Source organism: Corapipo altera, unplaced genomic scaffold, assembly GCF_003945725.1.
Source record: "Corapipo altera isolate COAL_440 unplaced genomic scaffold, ASM394572v1 65, whole genome shotgun sequence".
Taxonomy (NCBI): domain Eukaryota; kingdom Metazoa; phylum Chordata; class Aves; order Passeriformes; family Pipridae; genus Corapipo; species Corapipo altera.
The window spans coordinates 10,498,855-10,518,639 of record NW_020884891.1 but is presented as its reverse complement, the minus strand read 5'-3'; the positions used below and the strand labels follow the sequence as shown (position 1 = coordinate 10,518,639).

The following is a 19,785-nucleotide window of genomic DNA, read 5'->3' as shown; positions in this document are numbered from 1 at the left end:
CTGTTGTGGTCCAAATAGCTCTCACATTCCGTTTCATCCAGATTCCCTGGATTTGTTTGTATTTTATTATGCCACAACACAACTTGAGATATGTCATTTTACTACATGTCTTTAATTAAGAGCCATGAAAGGGTAAAATCAAAATATATGACAAATGGCAAGTTGGAAGCAGAAGGGCTTGAGCCTTGATGTTATAAAACCAAGTCTTGTGCATGACTAATCAAGACACATCCACGGAATTTCAGGATGAAATACTTTCTGAATCCTAAAAGCCAGCATCCGTTTCTTTCTGCTTTTACAAACTTAGATTTTGTAACTAGAAAGAGCCCCTGCCAGTTATGAAATGGAAAATAATAACTACCACAATAAAATAGTTAGGACAAACAAGAGAAACACAGTTGACCATCACTTACAAAGTAACTATTAATCATGTACATTGTCATTAATGACATGGTAGCACATATTTATATATATGGTAACCTTTGAAAGGAAAAAAAAAACCTCAACCAAACTCAGAGAACTTTCAGAAATAACATATTACTTCCTTAAACACAAATAATAGCCATCTTGCCAGCCTGCCCTACCATATTTGAACAACTGTTTTCAGCCTTATACTTCTAGTCAGACTGGAATTATAATGGAAGGCAAAGAAAAAAGACACTGCTGAAATAATTTCATTTTAGTAATTCTGGGCTGACAAAGTCTATTTACACATTAAAAATCTAGGCCTTAACCATGAGGGAAACTTCTTCTCAAGGTAAGTCAATAGATAGTCACTAACCTCAAGTGAGTTTCATAGATAGCCCAATTCAAGAATCTAGCCCATCTATGTCATTTAATTAAACAGATTTCTCAGTCACAACTTGCGGTCACTTTTTCTATAACACAGTGCAAGTGTAAACCTGCCAGGAGAGGGGGGAAAAAATCTGCTTATAAAATAGCTAGTTAGCTTATATACATATATGTAAATTTATATTTATTTACATTAAAACCACCAGGACACTGAAGCAATAATATTTCTGTTAACATACATAAGGACTCATATCTTTTGATATGAGCACTTTTTTTTAATAGTCTGGCTTGAAATCAGTTCACACATTGATGACACCATCTTCCAACTCATTCATTTTCTCACTCTTAAGTAAAACCATTCTCAGATTCCCAATTACTTTTACACTGTTCATCAGTAGTTATCATTCTACATCAACCAGTCTGCACAAGAGTGCACAGCATGATCCATACACTACTCACCAAGTTCAGACTATGGGCTATGAAAACCCAGCAATAAAATCAGAACAATGAAATTCATCCCTACTTGAGTATGAAACGCAGTGGGTGTTTTTAATAACTAGAATTTCCCTATGACGTGCACACTGGCAAGTGACTCTCAGCTGTATTCTGCCACTCCTTAACTGATCACAGCCATATACACTATTACAAATCAGCTGGAGCAAAGAAGGTACAACTTTTTTATTCGAAACATGCATTAAAATGTTGAATAACTATTTCAGATATTATTTGAATAAGGACTCCAGAATGACTTGAAGCCATCACACCAAATTTATCCTTTTGGGGGGAGGATTCTGACGAAAGATCCCAAAACAAGATTCACAGAAGAGACAGTGTACATGAATAATACTGCTACAGCATTTAGTCAACCCTTTCTGACAAAGGGAGGAATAAACTGCTGATCCTCATTAATAGGGATCAGCATAACTTAGTGTAATCACAGGAAATTCAAGGACATCAGAACATCAAAGTGTTGAGAAAACCATTAGACCCTTCTGACAAAAGACCAGTGGGATTTATGTAGGTTGGAACAGAGGCATCTCTCCCCCATCCCCATCAGCCCCTGGGTCTTCAGTTAATCTTAGCTCACTGCAAATCCTAAAAGAGAGGCCGCAGCACAAGGTGGTGTTAAGAACCAGGAATTCCACCATTGTTTTTGCTCCTTTCTTTGTTTCTTCCAAGGTAGGGGACTGCCTACGTGGCCACCACAGTCCTGCTCCCAGACGCCACAGGCTCCCACCAACCACACAGATGGAACTGTGCCTGGATGCTTTCCTGAAGAGAGGAAGGGGCCACATTTATGGACACAAACCTCCCCATCTTCAAACCCCACCTGCTAAACCAGTGAAGCCCTGTAGGTGGGACTGCCTGGGTCCTCCTTTGGGGTGGGAGTTAAGGCAGGCAGCCTGGGGTGAGGTGGGACCGAGCAGAGCAGCAGAACTGGTGTCACAGACAATGTGGAGACAGGCAGTTCCCCATATCAGTAAGCACTGGTGGCACACTGGTATCACTTACACTTGGCTTCCCACCTGGGCACGGTAAGGAGGAGGAGTAGAAGAGGAAGGAAGTATATTATGGCTGGTCTTTGCTTTTTCAGAGGGCAGATGAAAGGTCTACAAAGTTTCACTGTAAAGGAATGCACTTCAAAGGAGAGTTCAAGACAAATAAGATTTTGTCAGCTCTAACTACAAAATGGAAGGGGGGAGTCACAGAAATGTACTCTACACTTATCACTGTAAAATATTATGACTTTTCAACTAGAGAGTAATCCTAAAGAACAGCAATCTGGACTCATTCTCCTTTCCAAGTAAGCTTAAAAAAAAAATTCAAAAAGAGAAAGGAACTGTAAAAATCTGAAGTTAACCCATGTTAGTATGAGTATTTTAGTGAAATGCACCAGCCTTTTTCGTTAATTTTCCCACTCGTTAACAGCTGGAGGTCTTAGTCAAATACCTTGAAACCTGAAGCCAGGGATCACCTCTCCCACCTCTCAGTTTCAAGGCCCTGCCACTCCAGGAAACCTGGGATAGCATCTCTCAAAGACAGAGATGAAAATTCTTCTCCAGGTCGTTTACTGTGCACTCCCTGCTACAGTGCACGCATTTACCATCTCCGTTAGCACCTCAGCTCGGGTTTTATGAAAGCAGAAATACAACCCTCGGGAAAACTAAGCCCCAGGCTGAGGCACAGTATCCTCCGGCAAGCCATGCCCACATGCCTCCAACTCCCTGCCACGTCCAGGTGCGACTCGGGGCGGCAGGTGATGGCTCAGCGGCTGGAGCTCAGACACCTTTTCATGGGGATCCTTTGGGGAGGGGGAAAGGCAAGGGGGAATCATTCCTCCTTTCTCCCGGAGAAACAGCGGGTTCAGAGCCCGCACAAAGCTCACCCGGGCTCCCCCCGCCCCGCACTCCCGTTCGCTCTCCTGCTTCCCCGCAGCCGCCGGCGGTCCCGGCCGTGAGGGTCCCGCGCAGCGCCGGCCCGACGGCACCGCGGGGCTTTGTGCGGGGACGGGCCCCCGGCACCTGCGGGAGCCCAGAGACCCTCCGGCGGGGCCCGGCCGTGCCGCCGACCCCCGCTCGCCGCAGGGCTCCTGTCAGGGGGAGCCCACCCTCGTTCACCCCATCCTCGAGGCTCCAAAGCTCCCCCCGAAGCTCCGCGCGGCGGCCGCGCCCGGCGGGGACAGCGGCGCCGGGCAGCACCCGCGGAGAACAAGGAGGGCGCCCCGCACTCACCGCCGCCGCCGCCTCCTGCGGCCCCCAGCACCCCAGCAGCACCAGCACCAGGCAGCCGGCGGCCAGGCTGCAGCTCCGCCACCGCGGCTCCATCCCGCCCGCTCAGGAGCTCCGGGGCCGGCCCTGCGGCGCGGGCATAGCCCGGCGGGGCAGCGCGGCTCCTGCAGGCGGCTCCCGCCGGCCGCCCCGATGGCAGCGCCCGCCCCTCTGCCGCACTCGCCCGCTTCTCCCGGCTCAAGTCCTCCCGGGACTACAGTATTCCTCCGCTCCGGGGGCGGGCGGGCGGTGTGGGACGCGCTGCCGCTCCGCTCCGAGGGGGCCGCGATCCCCCGACACCGCCCTGCCCCCGGGCGCCGCGGTTTTGTCGGCTCCAAGGGCGGGCGCCGCCTCTCCCCGCCCCGCACCTCCACCGGGCGGGCAGCTGGACCCCGGACTATTTTCTGCAGCGGAAGCCGCTCTGTGTGCGTGTGCGGGCAGGGGGAGTTGTTGGCAGTGCCGGGTCGCCCCTCCGGAGGGGCGGGTGCGGGGTTCGCCCGCGCTCGGTCCCGGCCCATCCGGCCCCGCTCAGGTGCGACGCCTCGGCGAGCACCGCGCGAACTTCCTGCCCGGGCACGCTGCGAGCGCCTGGAGCGGCTGCGGCGCCGCGGGAAGCGAGCAGTGACCGAGCGCGGGCGGGCAGCGCTGGTGGCTCCAGCCCGGTCGCTCCTCCGGGCCAGGCACCCTCGGTGCTCCGCCGGGAAGCAGCCACACGGTGCCCTGCCCGCCCCGAGTGACGGCGGACCCTGCTCTTCCTCGGCCGTGCCCGCGGGCTGCCCGGGCCATGGGGCGCGCAGGGTGAGTGCCGAGCGCGGCCCCCCCGCTCCCCGCGGTGCCCCCGCTCCCCGCCGTGACTGTCTGTCCCTTTGCCTCCCCGCAGGGCGCTGGTGCTGCTGCTCCTCTGGCTGGGCGCGGAGCTGGCGAGTGCGGTAAGTGCGTGCAGGTCCAGTGCTCGCTGGAGGTGAACGTGCCCGGACGAACCTGTCGGGGTTTGGGCATCCTTCGGCCGGAGAACGGACACGTCCCCGCCCCCCTGGGAAAGATGCGCGGATATTTTTTTAATTGCTGTACACCTGTGCTCCGAAGTCCCTTTGTGGCTTTCGTCGGCTCGACTTTGACTAGTTTTTGAAAAGTATGCTGGGGTGAAAGACCATCTGTGTGCTGTGTAACAGCTTTCAGTGTCTGAAAGCGTGATCAGTGTCTCACTTTGTACCTGACTGGCTTTCGTTCTCTTTTAGCCTCTTCTCAAACTTTTCTGTTTAAAGCTGACCCTCTAGGTCCTTGTTCACGAGGGATCCAATCCACAACACATCATAACTAAGTAAAAGTGATGTGAGAAATTAAAGGATTAAGCTGTTAAGTGTTGTATCAAGGTTCATGACTATTAGTAAATGTGTTTTAAATTCCAAGTTGTTATACAGAAGCAATGACTTTATGATCTGTTAGCCTGACAATTTTATGACATAAACATGGATTTTCTCTTGCTGTTCCTAATTAATGTTTAAATAGATTAGTAGGCAATTGCAGGCTTTTAAAATGTTTATAATTTTCTTCTTTTTGGCGTTATAATAGATTTTCTGCAGCTGGGATGCTGCAATTCTTAGCCCACTCAACTAGTGAATGAAAGAGTCCTTTGGAAGATCTGTAGCCTAAATTAAGTGTCCAACTGATGTAAAGTCAGCAGTTAAAAAAATGTCTTTGTTATATTGTAATGTAAATTAAGATTGTACAGTAATAGTTGTGGTGTGGATTTTACAGCAAGCATACAATAGTGAATTAATGGAAGTAGTATAATATGCTTTAAGCAAGTTTATTTTAATTCAACTTTGGACAGATTTCTAACAAAGCCAGTTAAAATGTGTTCTTGACTTGGCAGCCAATGTTTTTCTACTGCTTTTGCTACTCTTGATTAAAATTTTAAGGAATAAGAACCTTCCTGTGCAACTGAGAAGAAATATTTTTAAAAGTCTTTAATAGCAGAGGGGTTTATACTTTTCATAAATATGAAAGGCTTGGTTCCATTTTGCATTTTTTATAATCAATTGCACTAGTAGAATTTCATCATCCTGATCAGGTGGTAGTTACAAGCTTTAATCTTCTCGAAGATTAAAAGATTAGAGAGTTTTCTTTAACAAAACCAAGAACTGTTCTTCTAAGAGTTCTTGCTATAGTGCAATCTGAGTGGAAATGACTTTTATAAAGCACATATTTTAAAGGCTCTTTGAAGCAAATGTGCCACATTTTATAGTAATTTTTATAAATTCTTGCAATATGGCAGTGAAATTATTCCTGATTGATGCAGATGTAACTGATATCAAATTTAAATAGTTTGCTCCAATTTTGCTTCCTATCTTTTGGAAAACACATCTCTTAAGCAGTCAGATTTCTGTTAGTTCCTTGACATTTTTCATTGCCCATAAAGGGACACTGTCAATTTAAGTCTATTGTAATGAATAAGATTAATATCTACTTGCTATTTCTAAGTTTGCCTGACAGTTTTCTTCAGGGTTAGAAAACAGTCAAAATCTTAGTTGCTATGTAATCAGTCTACAACTATGAAAAAGAATCAGAAATAGGTCCTTAAAATACCTAGTGCTCTGCATGTCTAAGCAGTTAATGGATTTAATGATTTTTATTAAAAATGCTGTCAAACATGCCCAACAAGAAAGATTAAAACTCTGTTTTTGTGAACTTCGGGTAGGGTAGTAGGTTAATGACTTTCTGGTATCACTGATTTAAAAACACATCCTAACACCTTCCAGCATGAAGTAAGCTGTTAAGAGAAAGTACTGGTGATGGAACTTGCAGTAAGCAGAGCTTTCTTAGAAAAAGCATGATCTCTGAAACATTTCTTAATAGTCTTCTGGTATATAATTTGAAGTGACAGAGCATAGTGAAGTACCATGGTAATAAAATGAGGTTAAAGCTTTAGGTTAATAAGGAGTAAAAACTTCTAGAAGACTATTCACAGCTTGTTGCTGGAGATGATGTCATTTATAACTGTTGTTCGTATTTTCTTTCATTAAAAAAACCTAATTTCAATAATGTATCTGCTGTAAAGGAAATGTCCATAAAATATAGTTCCAGTTCTTGAGCACTCTTCAGGAATGGTCCTGTGGACAGAACTAGTTGTATCAAAGGTGGCTTTGACACAGAGGTCTCAGTTATGAAGTGCAGTCATCCCCTTTTCTGTAAGAAAAGGATTTTAAAGTGTATCTGAATTAATTTCTCAGTTTATAATTATTATCCCTGGGTATAAATGATGATCTATTTTGAATGGCAGTACAAAATTAGTCTTGTAATGCTATCTATGTTTTCTTGAGCCAAATGTTAAAAACACAGATGACTTGCAGTTACTTTGCAGAGACTGTTACCTGGTTTGTAGCCCAATTGCTGGGAGTGACCTAAGAGCTTCCCCTGATAGCTTTCAACTGCAGTCACTCTAGAAGCTATGCTTCATTCGTGGTTTCAATCTTTTATCATCAATAATTTGTGTTAATAGTTAGCCAGGAGTGCCAGTACAAGATGCTGTGCATAAGTAAAACAACATTGTAGTACTGTCCCTGAGACGTTCATTGCACTCAGACAAATGACAAAAGTTGGTCCAGAACTCTGGGGGATAAGACGTGCTAGAGAGGTAGGGGTTTGCCTTGGCTGATCACTGTCCTCCCCTGAGGCTTTTCCATGCTACAGGGCAAAATGGAGTTTTTAGGAGAGGGACTTTTTAAAAGATAATCAGAGTTTTGCTGATGTTTTGGAGTTTTCCTCTCATAAACGTGAGGTGGAGCATGAGCTGAATATGGTCACAAAACACAGAGACAGCCTCTTACAATGAAATTTGAGATTCACATCTCTTCACAAAGCTCTCAGCTGAGCTGCATCATAGTCCTAGCAGTCATTCTGAGCCCCCCTGAGAGCATACCTGGCATACAGGTGAGGTGATAACTCCTCATTTATTTCCTTTCTGTCCTTGTTCAGCTAGTTGAGTGTACCTGGAATACGTGCTGGTTTTGATGTGATGTCCTAAGGAATTACTGTTAGCACTTACTGTAAGGACTTGCCATCAGACATGTTCTGTTGGGACACATGAGCTTTCAGATGGAGTTCAGTTAGCTTGATGTTATGAGTGGACTTCATGTACTATTGCAGCTCTTCCATTTTTTTGCTAATAAATGTGCAGATTAACGAGAGTCACCCTCTTTTTTTAGCACTTAGTATCTTGTTCAGCAGAAGATTTTCAGTATCCAAGTAAGGCAAATAAAAACTACGTGTGAAAACCAGTTCTGGGCAGTCTGCTCTATTTTGAGTAACTGAAGCTCTGCTTGTTCATGACAAACTAGCACAAATGGTCTTATTTATCTGTCTCCCAGGTTTTCTGTGTGTTTTGTTTCTATATCTATGATACAAATGTTTCATAATATCTTTTACTTTAATATGTACTGGATGAGCTTAATTGAACCGAACTCGTTTTCAGTGGCCAAAAATAAGTTTTGTCCCAGAGTCTCTGACAGAGGGGAAAAATAGCTGTTTAATTATGAGCATTTAAAACAGAGTTGCAGCTCTCATCATAACACTTTCCAATGCAGTTTCTGCAAATACGATGTTATCCATTAAAGAGGTATTTATAAAGTTCTGTTTTCTTTTTCTTTGCCATTTTAATCAGTATTTATAAGTATGCAATCCTTCTGTAATTTGATTTTTACAGCTGTATCTTTATGTAGTAGTGAATTTTATGGGGAAAGAAGTAATATATATAGTAAAGTTACTTGTATAAGGAAGGAATCTACAGAATTCAAGAAATAATTTAAAATACCAACCTAATCTTCTAAATCTCAGGATTTGTTTACCAGATAAGGCTTCTAATGTGTAAGAATGCATGGGTGTGGAGGGTTGTTTGGTGAAGATTCTCATATTGCATTGAGAATGGTCATCTGTGAAGGTCAACTTTGAGTGGCAATAGGTCTATAGTAAATAATAAGATTTATACCCTGGTTCTGTAGCAAAATAGTGAGAATTACTAAAAAAAGAAGCTGATTGTTCATAATAGTGCTAATTATTGAGCTCTTGCCAAGACATGTTAACTTGTAGGGGAAATTTTCATTTAAAGCTGACTATCCCTTTCTCTCCCATCTGAACAAATAATTGTTTATTTACTGAATGTTTTCTGGGTGCTGAAGACAACTGAGCATACAAAGTGGTTGTTTATTTGGCAGTCAGATACTATGTCAGGTTACAGCAGCTATGAAGTGGAGTAACACGTGATTGTGTTCTGAAGAGCTTTTTTGATATCATTATCAATTTAAGGTTATGGCTGCCTTTTTATAGGTGTGAGAAGCACTGTGTGACCCGAAGAAGCATTTTATTTCCCCTTCTGGACACAAGCCAGCTTCACTACCAGCCACTGTGTTCCCTTGGCTTAAGAGCTGCTGTTAGTAAGTCATGCTGCTGTCCCTAAAGTAGGCAGGGCCTTTTGTGGTGGGGCTTCTCCACCCTTTGTCCATTCTTGCTGTAGAGACTCTCCACACCAGTAAGGTCCTGGTACCTTGTCCCTTACTAACTCTTCCTTCTGGGGTAGCTGCAGTAACATGCTGATGTTTACAGATATTATGAGAATGTTACAGAGTGCAAAAAAATTTGTGATGGTAAAATGGCTCTGGCTTGCAAATACCGAACTCAACGAGGTCTTAACTCTGCCTCTTTCTTGTTTAGTTTTTGTATGCTAGTCATACTCCATTTGTAGACATAGAACTGCTTCAGGAAGAGGACTGGTAACTCCTGACTTGTACAGGGAGAAAAGAACTCCTTGTTATCCCGTACTCCCAGAGGCACAGCATCTGTTCAGGCAAAGTTGTCAACTTATTGCCAGCGCTTGGTGTTTAATCGGATTTTTTTTTTGAACCATAGGAAGCTGCAGTGTTTTTTGAAAAGAGCATAATTGATCCAGAAGCAATTTCCTAATCATACAGATACTCTGTTGTTTCTCCAAGTACTTTTACTCCTGAGTGCTCACTGAAGCATTAAGAGTAGACATCCAACTAGTCTCTTGTCAGACAGTTTTGGTTATGTATCAGGAAATATGACCACCTGGGTTTTGAGCATCTTTCAAGCTGTGCTAGGAAGGGATTGCTACAAACACTGCAAAGCTCGTGATTCCGTATTAAACAGTGCTGAGGAAACAGGAACATATTTCAGAGATGCCAGCCAGTTTTACCCTTTTGTCAGTGACTTTTTGGGAATTATCAGTTCTTTTTAGGGCAAGTCTTTAGGTGCCTCAAAATAATAAAAGAAAGGTTTTCCTTCTGGGATGAAAAGGTATTTTTATACTGTAGAGTGGTGTAATAGTATTTTGAGGTGATCATGAAGTCATGATAGATATAGATGAAAAAGTCTTTCCTGCCAGAATTTTTGATTTACTTGACCTTCTCTCTTCCTTGAGAAGTGGGTTTGTGTGCCCCTCCATGGATAATGGTTAATTTCCTTAGGTGGTTGGTTTTTTAGTTCTCTTTTTTTTTTTTTAATTATTTGTCTTTTTAAATTTTTTTTTTTTTCTTTCAAAATATCCCTATAGCCCAATAAGGCTCTCACTCTCCTGGGGAGGCTATAAACCCTAGCTGAGCTTTAACATATTTCCATTTACATGTCTGAACAGAAAGAGCATTTAGAGTGGAATGATGCAGTTCTCGTTACCTGTTCCTTGCAAAAAGGCAATTTGGAGGTGTGGGCAATAAATCTGAAAATACTTGGGGAAAGTAAATAACTTGTTCCTGTGCTTTTTGCACAAATTTCCTGCAGTTCAGCCTACCTTGGGTTTTTCTATACAGCTTCCCCTTCTCTGTTGGTGTGATTTATATGGAAGTCAAGTTGCTGCAGTTTCCAGTACTGTGTTTAACTTTCTACTTTCAAAAGTTGTTGACAATAATCTTACTACTTATGTTCAAATTCATCTTTTCAGAATAGTTTCCTCTTCTCTCAGGTTTGAGGAAACACAAAGAGGTGAAAATAACACCAAGCCAAGGGAACTGTTCCATGGATCTGCTTCTTTGCTGGCTTCTTTGCTGCATTTTTTTAACAGTTCATGCTGGTCAGAGCTGACTGCTGGCCCTCTAATTCTGCTTGTACCCAAATGAATACAGAGCTGCAAAGATCCTTGAGGTCTGTGCTTTCCTTCTTGTTATTTCTGCAGGATTTTGATTAGCTTTGACTGTGTCAACCTCATTGGGCCACTAAATCAGCACCTTCAGTTTGCACAGTCTCTGCTCACTTGGTTACCTTAATACTGAGAGAATCAGCACTGTGAACCAAACGGGTCTGATTTGCTTCAGTCCACCGAGGTGTCGATAGCTACTGTACTCTGAGTTTGCCTTATTCACTCCCTGATCTATTTTCTCCCATTTGGCTGGAATCTCCTGTACTTTGTACAGCCTCCAGCCCCTGCCTCAACGTGCTCCTAAGCTCCTCTGCCTTCCTGGCTCTCCTTTGTGCTTTAGGGAGGCTGCCAGGATCACTCCTGGCGGTTAATCCTGCAGTGCTTTCTCTGATGCCTCACTCCAGCAGCAGTGAGGACGTGTCAGTGCCTGTTACCCAGGAATCTCTCTTGCACAAATCTGCTCAAGAGGGTTGCACCTAATGTTCATTGCTTTCCCCATTAGTAATAGGAACAAACGATTCCGTCCTTGACACAAGCACTTGGCAAGACCCCAGCGTGATGTGTAACACAGGTAAAATCCAACCATCATCTAAGTGTTGTATCTGGACTAATCGAGAACTTGCTAGAAAAGGCAATACCTCAGGGTTTCTGTAAGATATGAGACTAAGATTTAATTTTCCTTCAGTTTTGCATATTTGTCATTTTTCCGTTTCCATTGAAGGTGAAAGAGGTTGGAAACAAGGTAGCAACAGCACCATTAACTGTTTCCTTATCATAGTTTTTTGGCTGACAGATCAAAACCTGCAGCTTTCTAGAGATTGGGATAGAAATGTTGGTACAGAGTCAGCTGAAAGCCAACTGCATGAATGAATTTATAGCACTGTTTGAAGGGGTTGGTTTTGACCTCAAAAGTAGAGAGGAAAAGGAAAGTGCAGTTAAGCAAGAAATGGACTTAAAAACACTGTTGTGCTTCTTAAAATCTCTGCAAATTAAGTGTTACCAGCTTTATTTTTTGCTAGTAGCATAATTTTAAAGCTTTAAATAGCATCAAGTCAGTGCTTTGTCTTTTCCTGACTTTTTTTAATAACTGCATGTACCTTACCTGTTCTCATTGCATTAGTGTTTTCAAATCAGCTTCTTATGTTCCTTATCCTATTATTTGAATCATTGAAGATAATATTTTCTATTAAGATCCTACCCTCACAAGTAGTAAGGTATCTTTCCATGGACATGAAATAGTGTCTAGTTCTAAAAAGAAGTCTAAACCAAAAAAGATTCTCTAGAAAATTATATAATTATAAGAGAAGTGATGAATCTATTACTCTTTAATACTTTATTATTAAAGTTTGTTTAGAATTCATAAGCTGGCAAGTAAATTTTTCAGAATAAAATATATTTTGAAATATATATAAACTCATCTCATTACTATAAAAAAGTTAAATAGATGAATTGACACAGTGAATAATGTGAGAAAGAGCCAAAGAGAATCAGGACCGTTTTAAAGGTCTAATAGTTCTTCTTATATCAGTCAAACCTCTGCTGTGGAGGAGTGTGCAGGTATCACTTGCTCTGTGTAATATATTTATTTAATTTTTTAAAAGCAATTTGGCATTAATGCTACTACTATGGTGGAAACACATCAAAACAATAGGAGAGTGAATCACTGTATTGTACTTTGATGATTAAAGCTATCCACAAAGCAGGGTGTAACTGAGCTGGAAGAACATAGCCTGCAGGAGCAAAAAGCAAGCTTGGAAAATTAAGAATTTATAGTAGTCTTCAGAGTTTTCCATAAAAGGAGCCTGTAGGCTTTCAGCCTCAGCCTTCCTTTTGAGGTTTTAGACTGTCATCAAAGTGTGTGTAGGGTTGAAAAGTTGGAACATTATCTGTAAAATGAAGGTATCTTTGCCTTTCCTGTGAAGTGCAGCACATGTGAAGTGTGGATTCAGCTGGAAGGTGAGGTTGGCAGGTCCTGTTTTGCACTGCACAGTGTATATAGCATTTTGCATAGAACATGCTGAATCTTTGTTAACAGAAAAGATAAAAGTGTGGTGAGTCTCAGTCTTGTGTTCATGACTGAGGTGATTTCCAATAAGCCCTGGTGGACTTTTGAAATGCATATTCTCTTTACTTTCACTGTGGGAATAGGTGTAACCCAAATGCATTGCCTGCTATTTAGCAAAAGTTTTCTGTTTTCATCAAAAACACAGTTTTTAACAGCTGTCTCTTCTTATAAGCTTTATATGATCATTTTTTACAAAGGAAAAGTAGTGCATTTTTAACCTGATAAAGTAGTTTTGGCTTAAACTGGAAACAGATTGTGAAATCTCTTTCTACAGATGGTACTTGGCTTTTTGGTGTGACTTGAAGAGTTCCAAGATGTAAACTTAAAACAATATAGAGAAAATATGTTAATATTGTTGAAAGGAAGAAGCTTTCAAACCATTCCTGTAACAAATGTGTTCTAGTCACCAAAGCAAATGTCAGATGCTTAGCCTACTTTTACCACAAATAGATACAGAAAATACTCTTTGAATACCACAGAGGTCTACAGAGGTTTTAAAGTTAAATGAGTTGGTGACCATAAACAGAATACTTTAGATGGTTTCTTGAAGGTAGTGATTACATGGTTTGCTCTGTGGTACTTTTAACAAACCTTAATCTCTCTGAATGTATAATCTTGTTAGGATTAAACCAAAATCTGCCTAGATAATTAGAGTGAGCTCCAAACTGTGGTTTGACCTGTATCTCTCAGTGGGGCAATTTCCATGTGAATGTATTGGCCCTGCAGCATGTGGGGTGTGGAGAGCCCTCAGCGGGGTCTCTGGGAGCTGAAGGCCTCCCATACCTCAAGTAATCTGTTCCCTAAGAATGTGGTTGGAAAATCACCTCAGAGGTTTTGCAAAGACTGCTTTTCTGTGATTATAGAAACTGGGGTCTTGATCAGAACATCTTTTAATGTGTCAGAGCACATTTTTCATTGAGGGTAAAATGTGTTTGCATGCCCTCCAGAGGGCTGAGAGTTGCAGGATAGGTCAAATCCTGAAATGCCTGTGACAGGCATGTTCATAAGCGACAACATTTGGTCTGTTTTGTCCCTTCTGTAGGGTTCATTTATCGTGGACTTACATTTCACACCATTTCCTTACATAATACAAAGAAATATGTTGCAATTTTTCCTCTAAAATACATAATCACTGGTTGCATTACTGTGTTGTCTTTCACCCCTGGTAGCGATTTGCAGGTGTCCTTCCACCCTGCCAGGCTAAGTACTGGTGTTACTGCCCTGCATGTGTGAAGAAAGCTTTGCCCCAAGTCATGCAGCAAGTTTTGCTTCTTTGAACTGTTGCACCGGGTGCTTTGTGTGCCCTAAGGCTCCTCTCTAAATGAGATGACTTGTACAATCTGCCTTTGGAGATCTTGAAGGCTTGAACTTCTAACAAATAAGGCCCAAAACTGTAAAATGTTGATTATGGCTGCTTAAAGGCTCTCCATTCAATTGCATTTTCTCTGTGGGCTGGCATGAGACTTTCTCTAGCCTGAGACTGTGAAGTTCCCTAAGAACGTAGTTGGTTTTTATCTTCCAGCTTTGTGCTATCCAGCCAAGTTCTGCACGTCTTTCAGAGAGGAGTGGCAGGGATTAAAAACCAGCTAGTGAGTCTTAACTACAGTCTGACAGTAGTAGAGAAGAATTAATTAGTGTTTATATCAGATCTTCAGTGTTACTATAACTTTTCAACTCCATTCAAGGATACTTTATGAACCACAAACCAAAGTGTTTACCAAGTATTTTGGATAGAACTAAAGCTATGGTAAAAAAAAAAAAAATTGGTTGATTTTTGGTTTTTTTTTAACAGAAGTCTGATTCATAAAACAGTAGATATTGTGCAACTTTCAACAAACAAGTGGTTTGGTTTTTTCCGTTTCCAAACTTAGTAGTAGGAGTTTAATAATTTTCATTCTGAGCTGCAATTACCAGAAGTGTTCTGCAGCTGACTGTAGCTTTCCAGATCCATGTCTCCTTTCTTTCTTACCTCTCAGGTTGTGAAACTAATGAAAAGGCAACTTTGGGGGTTTTTTTGTTGTTGTTGTTTGGCTGAGTTACTGTCCAGATCTGGAATGATTGTGTTACAGTTTTCCCTGCACAGAAGACTGCACAGCACCTTTGTGCAGTGATTCTGGCTATGGATTTTGTTTGGATTATATGATAACACTGAATTTACCAGGGATAAATGTTGCCGAGGTAGTTCTATGTTTTCTATATATAATAACAAGTGTTCTGTGTGTAAGAACAAAATACTTCCAGCATCTATTTCATCAAGATGTGTTCTTATAATTTCCATTAAAGAAATTCCAGTGAGAAAGTTATTTCCCTCCTCTTCATTCCGGTATTATGAGCTCACTCAGAGGAGGGCAGAGGGGTACCAGGTTTCAGGACTAAATTCCTTTGTCAGAGGAATGTACAGTGAGACACAGGTACAGGCTAGCTCCACGACATACTTGTTTAGAGGGGCCCTTCTGCAGCCCAGTAGCTTACAGATCTCAGATTTACAACACTTCCTTATCTGCATGGTTTTGTTCTAAAAAAAGAAGAGCAGGATTAGTCTTTATGAAGAGTATTGTGACTTTTCTTTGATTTTAAAATAATGGATATCGTTTCCTTTTTCATTTCACTTTTCTAGATAGGCAGTAAAAGTGTTTTGTAAGACCCTTAAAAGTTGTGGATGCAAATGTAATAGAGACAATTGAAAAGCACTCACTGCTGTCAGGTATGCTCTGGCTATTGCGTTTAACTGAGATCACTGAGAATTTAGTCTGTACCTTACATAGTATGTCATTGGGGGCCTCAATTTCTTTTGGAATTTTATTTAATGTGTGGCATGAGTAATCCTCATTTTCCTTACGTATCAAATGTCAGTGGCATCTCAAGCCTGATTATTTAGATGTTTCCTCACACTGTGTCAAAGGAGCACAAGTATCAACTTGTAGCTTGAAAAAGTTGCACAGAAGCACCGAACCCTTTCCATTAATTAAGTTCATCATAAAACTACTATGGGAACGTAATTCAAATTCTGTTTGGAACCAGTTTATCTCTGTAAGATGAGACCACCACAGTTCATTCAGTCACTTGGCAGAGTTGTGACATTTACTGTGCTTGCTCGGGTTTGTAGCCACTGCGGCCTCTTGCTCTTGATAAGCCCGAAATCACAAATTCCTGTGTGATGATATCATGGAAATGTAGCAGGATATTGACTTCTGTCAGGTATTTTATGGTTAGGGCAGGAAGCTAGTATTTTGTAGATAAAACATGAGGACTTGGTTGTGGCACAAGTAGTAGGGAAACCTGGATTCTATTCTCAGTATAGCTCGATGAATGGTTTCATGTAACTTTCTTAAATGCTCCAAACCATGTTTGTAGCTGTCTGTAAAATAATCATGCATAAGCTACTCCCAGTGGTTTGTATGTCTGTTTATCAAGGTACATTTTAAAACAGGTGACTGTTGGTAACACTGAAAGAAATTTAGAGGAGGAGTTGGATGTGTGCTTGTTTGTGTTTTCCTCAAGTTCCTAGGAAGATACAAATATTTTTCTTTTTTGATTTTCATGACTAATCTACTCACTCTGCTAATATGTATGAATAGAGAATGATGATAAAAACATACAAAATATGTGTTTTATAAAAACTGATCTGAATGCAACTTCGAATTTCAGTTTTAATTTCACAAAACTAAAGACTTAAATCTTGTTCTTTTCCTTACATATGTTCCACTCAGGTGCCACAAGGCTGGTTAGAAATTAGTACTACATAAAAGCCGAGACAGGACCAAACAAATAGCATCTATGTAAAGCAACAGAACAAAGTTGGTGTTACTTTATTCTATTCAAGTTATGAAAGCATAATGTAAATAAAAACATAGCTACTGTAGTATTTTGTATGGGGATACAGGTGATACCACATTTTTTTCTTGAACTATTATGAGAAGGTCTGGCTTAAAAGCACCAAGGACTTCACAATTCTTAACTGTGCTAGCCTTACTATTCTTTTAACAGTAGTACACACTAATTTTTTTATGTTTAAAATAGAATACCAGTTTCTCTCCCTAAATCTTAGACAAAAGTTGAGGAAACCAAGAGAAAACAAAATGATCCTAAAGGTCTCAGGTTTTCTTCCACAGCTTATGAGTCAGGTGCTTGACTGGAGAGACCTGTTATGTAACATCTGGATGTTTGAGTTCAGCAGGGGGGAGGAAATCAGGAGGCAGTTTTCCTGAGGCTGGGTTATCTCAGACCTGTCAGCTGTGGGGTTTCTTGCATCTCTGTATGAAGCAATTGGCACCTGGAGGCGTTGGAGTCAGGATCTCTGACAAGCCGGATGGAGGTTTGTTTCGAAAGGTCTGGGTTAAAGAGTCAGAAAAAAATATATAACTCATCCTTTTTTGGCCTGCAGGATCTGCTGTGTTGGTTCTGTCATGTTTGATGCACACTGGACACAGTTAAGTGTTCAGAACAAAGCACAGCTTTTAAATGACAGTAATTGATTGCACTTGCTCTAAATATTGTTTTACATTTCTGGATGAGTTGGAGTTTGTGGGAGGAGAAAAGCTGTTAAATGGAGTGAGAAGCTCCAACAGAGAAGCCTGCCAGGGCCAGTAATCCTGTTTGCTGTTGCCATTCCCTGGCAGGAGGCTGTGCCTGTGCCCTGCATGTGGGTGATGTGTCTGTAGGGAAAAAGGAGGGCAGCTGTTGCTGATGGGTCCTCAGCAAGCCTCTGCCCTGTCCCTTTTTGCAGTTTAATGTATAATTTGATGCAAATTTCCACACCTCCAACACAAGAAGTGTAAGGTGTCTTGTTCAGTGTGAGGCAGGGAATATTTCTGTAGCTGGTTTAAATCCAAATAAGTTAGACAATTTATACCTTAAGATAACTTATCTAACTAAATAAATTAGGTAACTTCCTAATCCATTCTTTATTTTCTGTTTGCATCACTTTGCAAGCCTATATGCTTTAAAAGTAATCAAATAAAGTGTGTTCTTCCTTTCAGTTACTCTCTCTGTACTGTTTCTTATCTTAAGGTCTTAACCAAAATTCATTTAGTGAAAAAACTAATTCGAGACCTTTCTCAGGTCAGTACATTTGGCTGAAATTTGATATTAATTAATTTAGCCTTGTTTGCAGAGTACCTGCGGTGTATAAGCTGCCATTGTTAGGACACATTGCAAAATCTGAAATGAAATATTTTCACTGCTCATGGATAAGTGAACACTCATGTAACCTTTTGTTTGGTTTTCTATAGAATTTAATTTACAAACTTTGCTGGAAAATAACCTTTTGCCCTTATTAATGTATTCTGTCCCACAGAGGAGCCTGCAGGGTGTCAGGGTGTACAATGTGCAGCCCCTGCTCTGCAGTGGGAAATTGCTGTTTGCCTCTGGTGGGGGGGGAAGGTTGGAAGTTAATGTTTGCATCACTTCATAGGTTGAACTTTTAGCTCTGATTGTATTTCTCCCACTGCATCTGTAGGTCTTGTGCCTATTACAGCAGAAGTTAATCTGTATGATGAGTGTGGGAGTATAGATAGCTGTGAGTTGTTTTTCTTATGGTTAGAAGGAGGAAATCCAGCATTTACCAGAAGCCCAGAGCACGCAATTTTACTCAGATTTTATGTTTCAAAAATACTCTTCAGATACTACTTATATCAACTTTGTTAAAAATCTGCAAGATTTAAGTACCTTCATGTGCACATGGCATACTTTCTTTTTCTCTGAAAGATCTCTTTGTGGAGTGGTGAACCTTCTCACGTTTTTATTGCTACATCTGTAACGCTCACACCTGTGAACTCGGGTCACCGCATCTGACCCTGCTGTGCTCTGGTATATGAAAAATCAGCCTTGAAACACAATCCCTACTTCAAAAGATTTGCAACCTGCCAGATACATGCAAAACCTAAAGAAATCCTGGGAAAATACTGCTCAGCAAGGGGCAGTCTCATCACACCAACCGTAGAATTGCGCTGCTGCTGTTTAAGGAACTGTGTACACTCAGCTTCCTCTGATGTTCATTCTGTTTAAGGATGGCAGCTCCTCTGCCTCTTAAAACCTAGAGAATGCCTGAATTAAATGTTGTTCTTGGGTATAGAAGTGGAGGTTCAAGCCTGATTTTGATTTAAAATCACTTACTGCAGTAGGAGGGTGTTGATAATTATCTGGCTGAGGAAAGTCTTGGAAACAATTGTCGTTGCTCCCGAAACTGTTCTTTCTCAGTCCTGTGGCAGGATGGTGAGCTCAGAGCACAGCTGTGCTTTATGCTGCTGGCATGAAAGTAGAGACCATAAAAAAGGAACCTTTCTGCAACAGGATTTTATTGTTAAACTGATTGTTGATGTGATAGCTCAGATCATAAATCTTTTGAGTCAATGATCAACAATCCAAAGGGATCATTCTCTTCTCTTCCTTGCAACAACAGAAACATTAACTCTCCAGAAAACATCAAATTATTTCATATACTGAGGTAAAATCTGCCCCAGTCAAGCCAGAAAGAACATATTGGTGTTCACTCTAGGAACATTACATTACAAACTGAAAAATTAATCAGGGTTGTAATCCTTGGGTAAGATTAACATTAGACTATCCAAAGCTATTATACTTGATTCAAGTAAAAATGCGTGTGGGTGTATGTTTATATACAGCTATTGCTTAGCTCTGACCTCTTGGGAATCTCAAAGGACAGTAACAGCAGGTGGAAAGAGTTTCAGTGCAAATTTGACATCATATCCAGATTAAGTATTCAGTATGTCTCACTGATGGTGAGATGTCTAGTTTTGATCTCTGGAAGAAGGTTAAAGGAGGAGAGGATATTTAGCCAATCTAGTTTTGAGCTAATTTCTCCATTTAACTGAGGCCTGACTTGGAGAATAACTGTTAATAACCTGAGTCTTTTTATGACCAAAGGAGAACTGATAAGATCGGTAATTTGGGAGCACTGAGGTCAGATGACCAACTGGCACAGGGAATGTCAGTGCTTACCTCTGACACAAAGATTGTACAGCTGTGAAAAACACTTGTAAAGTGGCATGTGG

At 41.4% G+C, this 19,785-nt stretch overlaps 2 protein-coding genes across 7 annotated transcripts in view; one reads left to right on the top strand and one right to left on the bottom strand.

The window, feature by feature from the left end:
* The window catches only part of COL4A5 (collagen type IV alpha 5 chain), a 77,992-nt gene extending 74,160 nt beyond the window's left edge, over positions 1-3,832 (bottom strand). For 3 of the 4 annotated variants that reach the window (XM_027645187.1, XM_027645186.1, XM_027645188.1), the window contains exon 1: positions 3,525-3,831. In XM_027645187.1, coding sequence (XP_027500988.1) covers positions 3,525-3,617 — 93 coding nt within the window. In that variant the 5' untranslated portion in view covers positions 3,618-3,831. Of the gene's footprint in view, positions 1-3,524 lie in introns of all 4 variants that reach the window. The other variant, XM_027645185.1, reaches the window with a different exon arrangement.
* Positions 3,833-4,255: 423 nt separating this feature from the next.
* The window catches only part of COL4A6 (collagen type IV alpha 6 chain), a 116,249-nt gene continuing 100,719 nt past the window's right edge, over positions 4,256-19,785 (top strand). For 2 of the 3 annotated variants that reach the window (XM_027645191.1, XM_027645189.1), the window contains exons 1-2: positions 4,257-4,358; positions 4,441-4,489. In XM_027645191.1, the coding sequence (XP_027500992.1) occupies positions 4,345-4,358; positions 4,441-4,489 (63 nt within the window). In that variant the 5' untranslated portion in view covers positions 4,257-4,344. Of the gene's footprint in view, positions 4,359-4,440; positions 4,490-19,785 lie in introns of all 3 variants that reach the window. The other variant, XM_027645190.1, reaches the window with a different exon arrangement.